General features: G+C 29.1%; 4 protein-coding genes across 4 annotated transcripts; 2 read left to right on the top strand and 2 right to left on the bottom strand.

Moving 5' to 3' along the window:
* Nucleotides 1–95: 95 nt before the first annotated feature.
* On the bottom strand, nt 96–3,686 carry LOC108780285 (FK506-binding protein 15). The gene is made up of 12 exons (XM_018547933.1): nt 3,532–3,686; nt 3,011–3,166; nt 2,367–2,886; nt 2,093–2,299; nt 1,961–1,996; nt 1,705–1,887; nt 1,440–1,619; nt 1,159–1,375; nt 786–1,021; nt 574–708; nt 289–507; nt 96–208 (listed from the first exon to the last, which is right to left on the bottom strand). The coding sequence occupies exons 1-12, from the start codon at nt 3,609–3,611 to the stop codon at nt 137–139; spliced, it is 2,241 nt and encodes a 746-aa protein (XP_018403435.1). The 5' UTR covers nt 3,612–3,686; the 3' UTR covers nt 96–136.
* Nucleotides 3,687–4,022: 336 nt separating this feature from the next.
* Nucleotides 4,023–8,729, top strand: LOC108780265 (golgin subfamily A member 2). Its single transcript, XM_018547910.1, has 13 exons — nt 4,023–4,183; nt 4,467–4,553; nt 4,648–5,214; nt 5,413–5,608; nt 5,745–5,910; nt 6,013–6,154; nt 6,228–6,407; nt 6,476–6,694; nt 6,770–6,955; nt 7,078–7,329; nt 7,450–7,777; nt 8,003–8,203; nt 8,405–8,729. The coding sequence occupies exons 1-13, from the start codon at nt 4,139–4,141 to the stop codon at nt 8,596–8,598; spliced, it is 2,763 nt and encodes a 920-aa protein (XP_018403412.1). The 5' UTR covers nt 4,023–4,138; the 3' UTR covers nt 8,599–8,729.
* A 154-nt stretch (nt 8,730–8,883) lies between these two features.
* RpL35 (ribosomal protein L35) lies at nt 8,884–9,920 on the bottom strand. The gene is made up of 3 exons (XM_018547924.1): nt 9,853–9,920; nt 9,396–9,532; nt 8,884–9,160 (listed from the first exon to the last, which is right to left on the bottom strand). The coding sequence occupies exons 1-3, from the start codon at nt 9,853–9,855 to the stop codon at nt 8,929–8,931; spliced, it is 372 nt and encodes a 123-aa protein (XP_018403426.1). The 5' UTR covers nt 9,856–9,920; the 3' UTR covers nt 8,884–8,928.
* A 338-nt stretch (nt 9,921–10,258) lies between these two features.
* Nucleotides 10,259–11,888, top strand: kin17 (kin17 DNA and RNA binding protein). The gene is made up of 3 exons (XM_018547937.1): nt 10,259–10,383; nt 10,547–10,998; nt 11,095–11,888. Exons 2-3 carry the CDS (start codon nt 10,593–10,595, stop codon nt 11,868–11,870), a joined length of 1,182 nt encoding a protein of 393 aa, XP_018403439.1. The 5' UTR covers nt 10,259–10,383; nt 10,547–10,592; the 3' UTR covers nt 11,871–11,888.
* Nucleotides 11,889–14,140: the final 2,252 nt, after the last annotated feature.

Below are 14,140 nucleotides of genomic sequence, written 5' to 3'. Positions count from 1 at the left end.
ATATTAAGAATATATATATATATATATATATATCACATGCAATTAATATTAAAGATAAAAAGCATTTTATGAAATAATTTTTTGTAGTATGAAATAATAATAAATTAAGAAATCAAACAGTATTAGAACTGATCAATCACTCGCTATCAACTTCATCAATACCCTCAGGTGGAACAGGTGGTGGTTCATTTTCAAATATAGGCATGATCTAGAATAAAAAGATTTCAAAAATTTATTTTCAAATATACATATAAATATTTTTTTAAATATGAAAATAAAAATTATTACCATAGTAGATCGTGAAGTTTCCATACGTTTTATTGAGAAATCATTATCACTATTTGGATTTAATACTGATTTCTTGACATGTTTCTCAATTATTGGTTCCTCAATCTGTTGATGGCCAATAGTTTTAATATTTGTGGAATTCTCTCTCACGTCTTTAGTTGCTTTAGATTCTCTATCCTCTTCGTCGGGATCTTCATATAGTACTTGCAAAGTGATATGCTAAATATAAAATTTTAGATTAGAAAATTAATACCATGTTAAGTACTTATTTTACATATCTCGTACCTTTATTGTGTTTGCAATAGTTGATTTTACATAATCAAAAGATAGTTCAGAACGTGATTCATCCGCAAGTTTTTCTGATAATGTATGGTACGTTTTATTCATTATTTGCTTAATTTCTTTATTTTTCTTCTCAATCTGCAAAATAAATGAAAAATATATACATTGAATTGATAATGAATAAAATTTGCAATTGAAAAATATGATTATATTACATCTTTTTGTTTACAAGACGTTGCGTCGGCTTGAAGAATATGCTCTTTATGACATTTAGAAAGTCTATCTTCTAAACTAACATTTTCTTCTTTACATTGTACAATTGTATTTTTAGCTACTTCTAAAGCTTCTTTGGTTCCCTTTAACTCATCATTTGTATCGTTTAGCCTTGTTTCCAATTCTTGAAGCTTCTTACTCAGATTTTCATTAATTTGAAGCAATGATTCTTTTTCCTCTATAATAACATGCTTCGATATATATATATGTGTATATAAAATTGAATAAATATTGAACATACATAAATTATTCTATTTTAATATAACACTTATATTTAAATTATTATTTAAATATATTATTTCAGATGATTATCACCTTTCGATTGTCTTAAATCATTTTCTAAAGAACTTATTTTGCTTTGTGCTTCCTGAATTTTTTCATCTGGCATATCTTTATTAGTATTTTTTGATAATTCGTTGATCTTTATTTCTGTTTGAGATGCATTAAGAGCTAAAAGCATTTTCCAAGAAGCATCCAAAGTTGCTTTATCGTTCGTAGGAGTTGTCGCATTTTGAAGTTCAAGTGCATGGAACTACACACATAACAATTTTATAATCAATGCAATCTGAGATTCATTATCTTATCGATATGCATACCTTATCCAATAATTTCTGAACATTATCAGATATTTTAGATATTCCCATTCGTATTTCTGCGTTCGCTATTCTCGTTTCTGATAGCAGCATATTCGTTCCGGGATCCAGAGCAGCTGGTATTGTATGATTTACAGTCTGCGATACAGGATACATCTGATTATCCATCGTTAGGTAATGTCCCTATAATTTTAACTATCTTTCACAATCATGTCTCAAATTGATAAATTTATTAAGTATAAAACGATATATGTATATTAAATATTACAGCATAATATCGTGGAGTCCATTGGGGCGTTAATGGTTGTGCAGAAACTAATGGCTTATAAGTACTAGAATCTACAGAAGGCATTCCAGTTTTATGCTCCACAGCTTTCTGAGTGGCATCTTTTTCAGCTGGTGATACGAAGGATAAATTCTTCTTTTGCAAAGTTCTTTCTGATTGTTCAATCTAACAGAACATACAATATTTTATCAAAATGTAGATTATATGTACACAAAAAAATTTGGAAATTGTAACCAACCTTCTTGTGACGAGGAGATTTATGAGGTAAATCATCCTGCAAAATGATATTGCTTCTTTTACATTTGAACAATAATCATAAATTCGTGATATCTCTATTAATAGAAATAAAAAAATATTAATATGAATATACCTCGGTATCTTCAGAATCAGTAGTAGAAGGTAGAGGCATTTTTGGTAAAATGGACTGACCCATTTTAGCCATTCTTGATATTATAGCTGCTTTTCCACTAGTTGAGTTTTTGGCTGTCGATGGAATTTCTTCCTGTACTCGTATATCGGTTATTTCAATTATCAGCATAACATCTCTCTCTTTAGGAAATCCAGGACCTAAACTAATCTACGTAAAACTTTTAATGCTGACAACATTGTTGCATATGGCATACCATAACAATTTGGTCAACTACCTGTTTGCTAGGCGGTAAAAATAAAACTCTTTTCAATTCCTTGCCACTGCCCAGAAGAATCCTTTCCCAATTCTCATCTGTTGATATTTCCACAGTCATGGTTTGCGACATTACGAAGTTTGTTTTAAAAGGCTGTACAATCTCAGTCCCCACGAAATATTTGATGCATATGTTATCCCCCTCTTTCGCGATCACATCTTTATCGCTTGGCATTAGATCTTGATAGATTACATTCTCTCCTTTCTCTTGCAACGCAAAATAGCGTGCTAATCCTACTTCTATTGCAAACTCTAGATAATTCTCATACTTTTCAAATAAAATTGACCAATTTTCTTTGTTGTCATCATAATAACTAGCATAATTATTCGTTTGTACAGTATACACAAAGTCACGCCTCACTGTAGCGACAGATATGTATTCTTCCTTAGTCTTGTACAAAATTATTTGATATACTCTTGTTACTATGTTGCCTGTCAATGCCATACCAATCTTTCCGACACAAGCATATTGGCCATTTTGCCTGAAATTTAATTATATTTAATTTAGTACTCATTATAAAATAAATAAGATTATAATTGTATATGTCTGTCAATGTTAATTAAAGATAAGCAATACATATAAATTTTTCTTTTTTTAGCATTTACAATTTAAAAGCATGTACTGCTTTAGCTATCAACACTTCTGTCTTAGAAGATGGTACAGTTTGCTGTATGTTATATCGAGTACTCTTCTTAGATACTTGTTTAACAGAATGAGGCTCGAGTTTCGGCTGTTGTCCAAAAATGGCAGCCAGATTAGACCTGAAAGAACAAGATATTTAATATATTATCTAACAAATACAAGACAAAACAAAAATTATCAGAATAAACAAAAAAAATTCAGCTTCATTTGTTTATAAAATTACATAAGAAACATTTACAGAATAATTACTATAAAAACTATAACAATTAAAATTAATTAAGACTAATTAAAGCAACATTGTTCATTTTAATTATTTCGTTGTGTTTTTAACGTATTTAACATCTAAATTCTAAAAGCAAATGCATGTTTAGATTTTGAAAGAAAAAATAGACGATTTACTAATCCAAACAAATTTTCACTCAATCAACAGACTTTGCACTAGCACTTTGCTAGTTATATTCGATAATATATGAATGATACGTACCCTCCTGAAGGTACGAAATCAGGTTCATCGTCATCCCGGAAGATCTTATCTAGATTTGGCAATTGATTTTGCGCGCTCATAATTGTAGGAAATTAATATGAATAACGCGCTTCTTTTAATCGCATGCGAATGAGGTGGCTTGTTGTGATGACATCTCGTCGTTCAAATTGCATTTACAACTCATTACATTCACTATCATATGTTCTACGTAAAATCCAGGCATGTCCACTACTCCACTTATAGACCTTTTCTCTGACTCAGTCACGTGACACGAACGATGACCAGCTGCGCGCGTGTGACACATGTCTGTCCTTTATAACAGACTAATCTACACTTATTGCACTTTAAAATGAGAAATAGATATATATTTGTAGTTTGAACAAGTGAGATAGAAAGTTTCAGTGTAGTTCAATACAGCGACAAGGAACAGGTGTGGCACTATATGGTACACGTAGACGTGACATGACGTGACATAACCCTTAGACGACGTCGTTGTCATCGTCGTCACTCGAGATACCTTGCCACTATTCTCGACAATGTAAAGTGTTTCCAGAGATTTTGTATTCGACGTAATCTTTCACGAGCCTTCCGCCACAAAACTATTGCAATGAATATGAGTAAGACAGAGAAGCTATTAGCCGCTAAGAAGAAGGTAATCCTACATTTGAGACCAGCTGTCACGTCACGTTCAATACAATTATCATATATATATATATATATATATTAAATAATGCATCAATACAATCTTTCTACGAAATTTCTCTTTATTAATATATTTATGATAACGACATTACCAAGCCATTACATTAATTGTTATAAGCTGTTAAAGAATGTGATGTTAACATGTTTTACTAAAAAGTGTTTGCATTAAATTTATAGCATGTAAAATTTACTTTTGTCAGTAGATTTGAATAAAGTTATGACTTATATTACAGCTGAAGGAATTCCAACTGCAAAAAAAATTACAAGTGCAAGAAACCTTGAATAAAGACTCAAATATAATAGATGAGTCTATATCACAGGTAATTATTCAATAACAATATAGAAATTTATGTGTTTCTGTTATAATATAATATTTATTTTTTAAGTATAACGTTTTAATAATGTTTTCAACAGTGCCAAACAAATTGCCAAACTACAGAAGTGGACAAACTTTATAATCAAAAGAAACAGAATGAAGTAAAGAGAGAGTATCCAGAAAAACGATATGAGAAACATATATATAATACAGACATTATGCATAAAGAAGAAAATATAACAAATCACTTTGAGGGTGCTAATAACTTATCAGATATGATTGAAACTAAAATAGCAACAAGTAATAGTGAAATAACAGAAAAGAGCTTTCCTTCCTTGGAAAATTATCCAGAAACTGCTGTATTACACGAAAGTGGTGATAAAGACACCACATATTCACGTCTTCACTCAGATTTACAATATGTAGGAAATGATGAGAAATATAACTTGAATATTACAACATCTAATGGACCATCAACAATGCAGAAAGAATATTTGTTAGAAATGGCATCGGAAGTTGCTCATATTCTTACCGATGATACAGATCACAGTGAACCACCAAGTTCACTTGATTTTGATCTAAAGTGTCGCAATCAATTTTTAAGTTCATGTTTGGAGGAACAGAAACAACTTGTAAATGACTTACATATTCAAGTTAGTCGTTATGTGAGTATATTTTGTATTTTGTGATGTACTGTATACAGCTCATGCACTCTGATTCTATAACTCTTATGTTGTTATTGCACGAATATATAATAAATAAGCTGCGCAACAACATTATGATACCGAACTGTCGTTAAAAGTCACAGAATCAGAGTACATGGTACTAGATTAAATCTAATTTGATTACATGTGAAACAATAGCACAGCAGAGTAGCTGAATTGGAAGAAATTCTAGCTACGAAAGATTCTGAGTTTGAAGCCAAACTTGTTCGCGAGATAAATCCTCTGAAGGAGCAGTTACAATTCCACGCACAGACTACTGGTATCCTGATAGCAGAAAAAGCAGAGCTCACAGCAGCTTTGGCACAGAGCCAGAAGACTGCAAAACAGAATTCAGGTTATTATTTACTATAATTTGCACTATAATTTGTTATTATATTTACTATAAAATCTCTCGAAAAACGTAAAATTTGTTCTGATAATATTGGTAAATGTTATTTTCTCATTGTCATAATTAAATCTTTGTTATTTAGAAGAGATAGAGGAGATGAGTGGAAAATTAAAACATAGCCAGCTTCGTATTAACGAGCTTGAAAAAGAGTTAACTCAAATGCGAAGTAATTCTACTGACACTCAAAAAAATGCTCAACAAGTGCAACAAGTCTATAATGAGCTCGAACAGAATTATTATGAACTCAGGTATTTATATTAAAACTATATAATTTTAATAAATGTATAGCTTTAAATATTATGTAAAAAATGTATTATATAAAATAATCAAATAATCATTTTCGCGTATAGAAAAGAAAAGGAAGATTTAGAATTGGAAACATCAGAATTAAAACAAAAATTAAATTTAAAGAATACCGAATTTATTACTTTGCAACAAGAATTCCAAGAAAAAGCAGCATTACTTTCCTTAAATGAATTAAGGATACACCAAGTAATTTTTTACCATTTTTGTTGAAAATTACAATCGTTTTATCCTAAAACTAATTGCAAATAAATTGTTATAGCTAACTGATACATCGCAAACGTTAGAGTCCCAGCATCAAACCGTAACAGTACTGGAACAACAGTTGGCTCAAATGAGAGAAACTTTGAAACTAGTGAATAATGAGAAGGATGAAGCCAGTAGGCAATATCAAAATTATGTACGACAGTTAGATGCACAGCAAGTAAAATTGTTTAATGAGGTATATATGTATAAATATTTACATAACTCTGCTTATAAAGGTAGTTATTTCATATCGAGTAATTGCAGATTGAAAGCGGAAAGAAAATAATCAGTGAATTAGAAAGTAGAGAGAAAAGTTATATACAACGTTTATCGGATTTAGAACAACAATTGCAGCATGAAAGAGAGAAAAGTGAAGCTGTACTTCCATCACAAGATCATAACGTTGAAATAGCTAATTTAATAAAAAACATTGAGGAACTGACCGCACAACATGAAAAACTTCATATCGCGTTATCTGAAAGGGTAAAAATATGTATAAAAAATAACAATTCAGAAACTTAATACAAAAATATTTTTTTATGACAAGATAATTTTTAGGATACAGAGATTGAAATGTTAACAAAAGAAATACAGCAATTACGAGACATGAAAGATGATGGAACTGATGTAGCAAAATTAGTACAGGCTTTTGAAAGTGAAAAACTTGGTGCATCTAGAGCTGTTTCACAAAATCAACAGTTAAAGGAACAACTAACTGAAATGGAAAATGCTTTTGTTACTCTTGTGAGTGGTATAGTAATATAATATACATCCACATCTAATATTTTATTTAAAAAAATACTTATTTATTATAAAAATGTATTTAATTTTAAAAATTTATATATAATTATTTTTTTTTTTTTTAGAGTAATGCTAAGTTGGATTTAACAGAACAGCTTCAAGCTGAACGAAATATTGGCCGAAAATTAAATGCAAGATTGAATACTGTCGAAATAGAAATGGATAACCTAAAAGAAAAATTAAAAGAAAAGGAAACACTTTTGATAGAATTAGAGAAAGAAAAGCTGCAAAATGCTCAAATTACAGATCAAATGCAGCATTATCAAGCACAGTCTCATCATGCTCAGACATTACAACAAGAATTACAAAATGCTTTGGTATTTCCTGAACTATTTAGTAAATTTAATCATTTTAATTTTTATTCTCATGTTTTTTACACAAGAATACAATCCATGACTATTTAACATAACTTTATTTAACCATAATTTATATTTTAGATTTATATAGAAGATTTGAAAAGTGAAAATAAAGATCTCACAAAAGAATTAAAAAATAAAGTACGACAAGAAACAGATTTGTCCAGAGAAATTTTAAACGATAATGAAGATCAGCATGTAACAAAGAATGAACAAAATTGTAATGATATTATAACAATGCAAAACTCGCCACTGCCAGAAGGTAAAAATATTTCAGACAATTTTAGGCCTATAACAAAATTAGAAAACAGATTTAAAGAAACAATGGAAAAGGTCGCTGAATTAACCGACGAGAAACAGAAATTAGAACACCTTGTTCTCCAGCTCCAAGGTGAAACAGAAACTATAGGTAAGTTACTCTACTTTTGATTATATAAATTTTATGTCCTACTTTTTTACTTCTAATTTTTTAGAGTACTGTAATTATTTTAATAGTTAATTTTTAATCTTAAATTTAATATACAAGTTATTGTTTTAATTTTTCATTTTTCACATAACATAAACGCACGCACGCGCACACACACAAATACGTTATTTAAAAAAAATCAAATTAACGCGCATATATTTTATACAGGAGAATACATTACTTTATATCAAAAGCAACGAGCGATTCTAGGAGAAAAATGGAAGGAAAGAGAGCAAACCTTCCGTCAATTAGTAGAGCAACGTAATCAGCAACAGGAACAGTTGCACAAATTAAAAGTATTAGTTACCGATTTGCTTCAAAAACATCCCGAAACACTAATAAATTCCACAGAAATAAATTATCATAAAGGTAAATTTACTTGTACTTTTAAAACATTTTCTTTCATTACTTCCTTTAGAGTTTTTGAATAAATCAAACACAAATAATTGAAGACTACATTTTAAATAAAGGTTTAATTATAATCTACTTTAGTTATTATTAATATAATATATAAAATGAAGAAAAAAACATATATATATATATGTACACACGATTGTATTCTTTTTACAGATACAAATGCCGATAATCCTACACTATCTGAAGATAAAAAGCAAGACAATGCAGAACTATCACTGATTGAAGATAAAACTGCATCAGATATTCTTGATCTTCTCACAGAAATCAAAGACTGTAAAGATACGTGTATTATAGAATCTAATTTTCATCCATGTCCATGGTGTTCTGGGAGGCTCATTACCGTGTAATCATGAATAATAAATTTGTTTAATCTTTGTTATAAATAAATTATAATATAATACAAATTAGTAATGTAGAATAGTGATACTTGTATATAGTTCTTAGACTTTTTTAAAACTTCTGTATTTATCTCTTGTAAAAGGACGTAAAATTTTTATCTGAAGGGTTATCTTATAAATATACAGTGCCTTGAATAATTTTGCACATAGAATTTTTATTTTCTCTCTAGCTATTGAGAGACTAAGAGTTTGTGAATATTTTGTCAATATTTTGTCGCAAATAAACACTCAACATTTTAATGAAATTTTTATTTTGAATAGTAATTAAAAATGTACATACTATGCTTTCAAAGCATACTTTCTCTGCGGATACGTAGAGCGTTTGCGTATCTCCTTCAATGTTTTCCTGCTGGCTTGATAGGGAGTAAGAACACGACGTAAAGCCCTTGTTTTCTTGGGCCTCAAATCAAGAGGTTTGTACTTTTTGTTTTTGTAAAGTAAACGAAGGTTTCCCTTTTGCTTCTGATGCATAATAATATATACTCGTGCAATAGCCTTCCTCACGACACGACTAAAATGACAAATAGAAAAATTTACAGAAACATTGCAGATTAAAATTCATTTCAACATATAAAATAATATATATATAAACAAATTTCTCAACAAACTTCAAAATTTCTTAATGTCAAATGACATAAAGTAAAATCAAAGACAAACAAATTTATTATTTTATGAATTATTTACATTATAACTTGAAACACTATAAACACATTTATAAAATAAATTATAAGAATTATAAAGCTTACATCTTAGACAGCTTTGATGCAGCTCCTCCAGTTACTTTGGCCACTCGCAGAGTGGTCAATTCTGTTTTGAGTTGCTCGAGCTGCTTCATCAGCTCCCGCTTATCTTTAGTCCTTAATTCAGAACACTTCACTTTTGCCTAGAACAATTCAATATACATGTAAGTACATTTACATATTGTATACTAATTAAAACAAAATGATTACACGTATTACGAATCATCGTTAAAAATACAATCTCCTTTTATTTTCCGTCCAATTTATAATTCAACAATTGTGACGCTCTGTGTGCGGTAACGGCAAGGTTATGTGATATAAATCTGTCATGCGAGTAAAATTCGAAAATATTCACAAGCCACCGATTAGATTCTGGTAATAATACAATTTTCATCGAATAATCGGAGTACATTAACCATTGATGTTATAAATAAATACGGATTACAATCATATCTCCACTAACCATATTGAATCGGCTTTCTCTCAGTAAGGAAAAGAATCATGGACGACGACGATCATGAAAGGGAATTTAGGGAACAGGTAAAGAAGAGGGAGTCTGATAGAAGACAGAATGACCAACGTATCATCAATACAACTAATAACAACTATATATCCCTAGAATCAAAGGTACATCTACAACGATCACTGAATTACGAAAATAATAACTGAATGTGATTGGTCGCGTTCAGATTCAACAGTTTTACAACTGTTTCATGATTCGTCTCGCTGATTATACTTTTAGATCTAAAGGAATAGTCCTATCTCAGCAAAGAATCATAAAACAGTTGTAAAACTGTTGAGTCTCTGAACGCGACCATGAGAACGTGACAACATACGTCGCCATGTTAAATATGTTAAATATGGTGGAATTACTTATTCGATTCGATCTTATTGACAGCCTAAAAAATTTTCATACTGAATAAAAAAATATTCTGGCAGTTTTGAACAGTTTTTGAAAATAGTTTATAAATTGAATATACTACGATAAAAAAACGTGAGAAAAATGTTAAATTTTCCTTTTTTTTTATTTCTAACCTTAAATAATACTTGTAATTCTTTTACAAATAAATTACCATTATATATTTTTTAAATTTATGATTGAATTAGATTTTTAAAATAAATAACTAATTGTTACTCGATTTATAATCCTATTGTAGGTTTTAATCTCTCTGAACTAAAACTGCTAAGAGTAGGACATAAACAATGGGGAAACATGAAGTAGGCACACCAAAATATATTGCTAATAAAATCAAGGCAAAAGGATTGCAAAAGTTAAGGTGGTATTGTCAAATGTGTCAAAAACAGTGTCGAGATGAAAATGGATTCAAGTGTCACACAATGTCAGAGTCACATCATCGTCAGCTATTGCTGTTCGCAGAAAACGCACATCGATATATGGATCAATTCTCACGGGAATTTTCACAGGGATATCTAAATTTATTAAAGAGACAATTTGGCACCAGACGAGTACCAGCGAATCGAGTATACCAAGAATATATCGCTGATAGAGGACATATACACATGAATGCGACTCAGTGGCTCACTTTAACTGCATTTGTAAAATGGCTTGGACGTACTGGACAGTGTGTTGTCGACGAAACTGAAAAAGGTTTGTACATTGTCAAAATTTATTATTTATTGGCAATTATATATTCATCTATCAATAAAATTATAGATTAAAGAAATATATTTTATATTATTTCAGGCTGGTATATAACATATATCGATAGAGATCCTGAGACACTTGCAGCACAGGAAAGAAAAGCAAAGAAGGAAAAAATGGACAAAGATGATGAGGAACGTCTACTGGACTTTATTGACAAGCAAATAGAAAGAGCAAAACAGGATACAAAGGATGAGGAGGGTGAGACATCTAAGACACCATTAATGCGTCCTGAAAATGATGCACCTTTAATTCTCGACATAAAGCTAAAACCAAAACCAAAATTGCTTCCTGTTCTTGAAGTAAAGCAGGAGAAGATAAAAAATGAAGATAGCCAGAATAAATCAGTTTCAAGCAAATTAATCAATGAAAAAAATGAAAAACTCAAAAGATCCAATGATGACAATAAGACGGAATCTATCAAGAAGTTAAAAAGTAGTGATGATTCTCCTGCAATTGAAGGATGGCTGAGGGAAGGTTTAATGGTTAAAGTAACCACGAAGAGTTTGGGTGACAAATATTACAAAGCTAAAGGCGTTGTTCAATCAGTTGGAACAAACGGTTTTGTTGGTAAAGTAAAACTGAAGTCACCAGAAGAAGTTAACGGACATATTATACGACTGGATCAAGAATATTTGGAGACTGTAATTCCCGCAATAGGTAAAGAAATTATGATTCTTTGGGGAAAACATAAAAGTATGAAAGCAACAGTGAAGAAGTTACACATAGAGCACTATAGCATAGACGTTGAACTCGAAAAAGACAAACAAATTTTAAAGAAACTGCCATATGAACAAGTATGCAAGTATATAGATTGAGAAACAATTGTGTGGAAAAAAATATTAAGAAAAAGATATTATATTTTAACATTGTTCAGTAATAACTTGTATTACATTCGTTGTATTACTCCAAAGAGCACCTGTGTACAAATTTAACAGCTAAATAAGAAATGTCAAGCTTGTATATAAAGGATATATCATAAAATAATATAATTTATATTACTTTACATAATGTAATATAAATTTTACATGCAATCCCTGGGAAACAATTTTTTGTGAAACGTCCATTTAAGACAAATTTTTTATTGAATATTATCACACGATTACATTTTATTACATATCAGTGTTTGTACAGTGTAAATACATATGTAAAATTAGGAAAAGTAAAGATGTTATTGTCCACATAAATAAAATACTATAATTTATAAACATCAAAGTCTGAAATTATTATAAATAAAAAAGTAACGCTTGTTATATTAAAAAAAAAACAAATAATATTAAAATACGGTATTAAAAACAAGCAACAATATAAAAGATGACAATATATACCTATCAAATTATTCCATAAATTTAAAAAAAAGTGCGAACGTTTCTCTTTTTAAATTTATGGAATAATTTGATATATATTGTCATCTTTTATATTGTTGCTTGTTTTTAATACCGTATTTTAATATCATTTGTTTTTTTTCTGATATTGTTTTTTAAATTGGATCTCAATCTCGTGTTAAATTAAGAAATGTAAAAATAACACATTGTCTTATTTAAGAAATGAATGTATATATAAATGTATATTATCTTTCTTTATAAGGATATATCAGAATTTTTAAATGTCTTATGTTTTTTTCGATAAAATATTCATTTTGTATGTGTATATATATCTTTTATATTATTATACATCTTAAATAAAATAAAAACATTAACTATTATTTATTTTGTATGTATTTATTTATGACATTTTTCTCTTCCAAACGCTTTTATGTACTGTGTACATATAGTTTGTGTAGTAAATTTATTTACTATAAGAATCTATATATATATATATAAAATTTATTTTTATCTAAAAAAGAAATTTTAAAAAATTAAAATAATAGATATTTACTGTTAATACAATATATAATACAAATTATCTCTGTTTAAAAAATTAAAACAAAAAAAATAAAACAATTCTAATTTTATACATAATTCATAAAAAATTTATTTACATATTGATAAATTAATGTTAGCCTGATCTCGTTCACAATTACATGATTGATGCAAAATAAGAATAGTATTATTATATGATGTATACACACAGAATTTTTTTTGGGGGGGGGGGGTACATAAATATAATATACATAATTTTACTCGAATTTGCGAAGCATTCGCTCACGTACGCTTTGCACTGGAAAACATTCTTTATCAAGTATTACAATACGCCCATTGATGTTAAACAATACGTCTCCTCGACGTTTACGATTAAATATAGGCACAACGGTACCTTCAGCAAAAGTTTCTATTTGTGTTTTGCCCAATATTCTACTTACAAATACAGCTTTGTACATTTTCTCTGCAGAATTGTAATAAATTCGGAACGGAATTGTTTTGCTGCCTATTATCAGTATGATGGATATAGTAAAACTAAGAAATATCATACATATCCTTTCCAAATTGTTTAAAGGTTTAAATATTATTTCCGCATTCTCTGCTCCTTTATCAAACATCGGTGGTTTCCATGATTTTACACCAGGTAATACATTCTTTGTTTCTTTCTCTGGTAGTTTCTGTACTGGTGGTTTCATGTAGATAAAATATCCCGTAATAAACAGACTAACAGCAAGACTTATCCAACCAATATGATATGTCGAGGCAATTATTATATTTATAATTGATTGTTCCCTATATATAAGTTTGTAATCATTGCTTACATTGTCCTTAAGTTTATATTTTTTCTCTGCCCAGACATTTGTCTTATTAGTAAGATGTTCATAATTTTTCACAAGTGTATTTTTATTAATAGGACCAGAAATTATATTCTTGTGAAAAACAGGTCGACATAAAATAGAAATCTTATTCAGGAGGTAAGCCATTTTTGTAACTTACAACAAATAATCCTGTAACATCAAATGTGAAAACATGTGAATAATCAAAGGAGAAATAACTGTCTAGAGAGACTTATCAAACTGTATTAGATTTTCATTATATTATACATTAAGAATATTTTTAATATTAAACTATACTGTCATATAAATATAAGCATAACTGTATAAGATTTTTAATATAATTTATATTTTATTTTATAAAATAATTAAAGAAATTAGGAATGTTACTGA

This window comes from Cyphomyrmex costatus, unplaced genomic scaffold (genome assembly GCF_001594065.2).
Source record: "Cyphomyrmex costatus isolate MS0001 unplaced genomic scaffold, Ccosl1.0 scaffold69, whole genome shotgun sequence".
NCBI lineage: Eukaryota > Metazoa > Arthropoda > Insecta > Hymenoptera > Formicidae > Cyphomyrmex > Cyphomyrmex costatus.
This window is presented reverse-complemented; position numbering and strand designations above follow the sequence as displayed.

Bases quoted from the DNA above. Each gene is read 5' to 3' on its own strand.
- LOC108780285 (XM_018547933.1), bottom strand. From the start codon at position 3,611: ATGAGCGCGCAAAATCAATTGCCAAATCTAGATAAGATCTTCCGGGAT. The intron at 1,376-1,439 runs GTATGCATATCG...TTATGTGTGTAG, and splicing joins TTCAGAAATTATTGGATAAG to TTCCATGCACTTGAACTTCA. The intron at 508-573 runs GTACGAGATATG...TTTTATATTTAG, and splicing joins CTATTGCAAACACAATAAAG to CATATCACTTTGCAAGTACT.
- LOC108780265 (XM_018547910.1), top strand. From the start codon at position 4,139: ATGAATATGAGTAAGACAGAGAAGCTATTAGCCGCTAAGAAGAAG. The intron at 6,155-6,227 runs GTAATTTTTTAC...AAATTGTTATAG, and splicing joins ATGAATTAAGGATACACCAA to CTAACTGATACATCGCAAAC. The intron at 8,204-8,404 runs GTAAATTTACTT...TTCTTTTTACAG, and splicing joins AGAAATAAATTATCATAAAG to ATACAAATGCCGATAATCCT.
- RpL35 (XM_018547924.1), bottom strand. The intron at 9,161-9,395 runs GTAAGCTTTATA...TTGTCATTTTAG, and splicing joins GCATCAAAGCTGTCTAAGAT to TCGTGTCGTGAGGAAGGCTA.
- kin17 (XM_018547937.1), top strand. From the start codon at position 10,593: ATGGGGAAACATGAAGTAGGCACACCAAAATATATTGCTAATAAAATC. The intron at 10,999-11,094 runs GTTTGTACATTG...ATATTATTTCAG, and splicing joins TGTCGACGAAACTGAAAAAG to GCTGGTATATAACATATATC.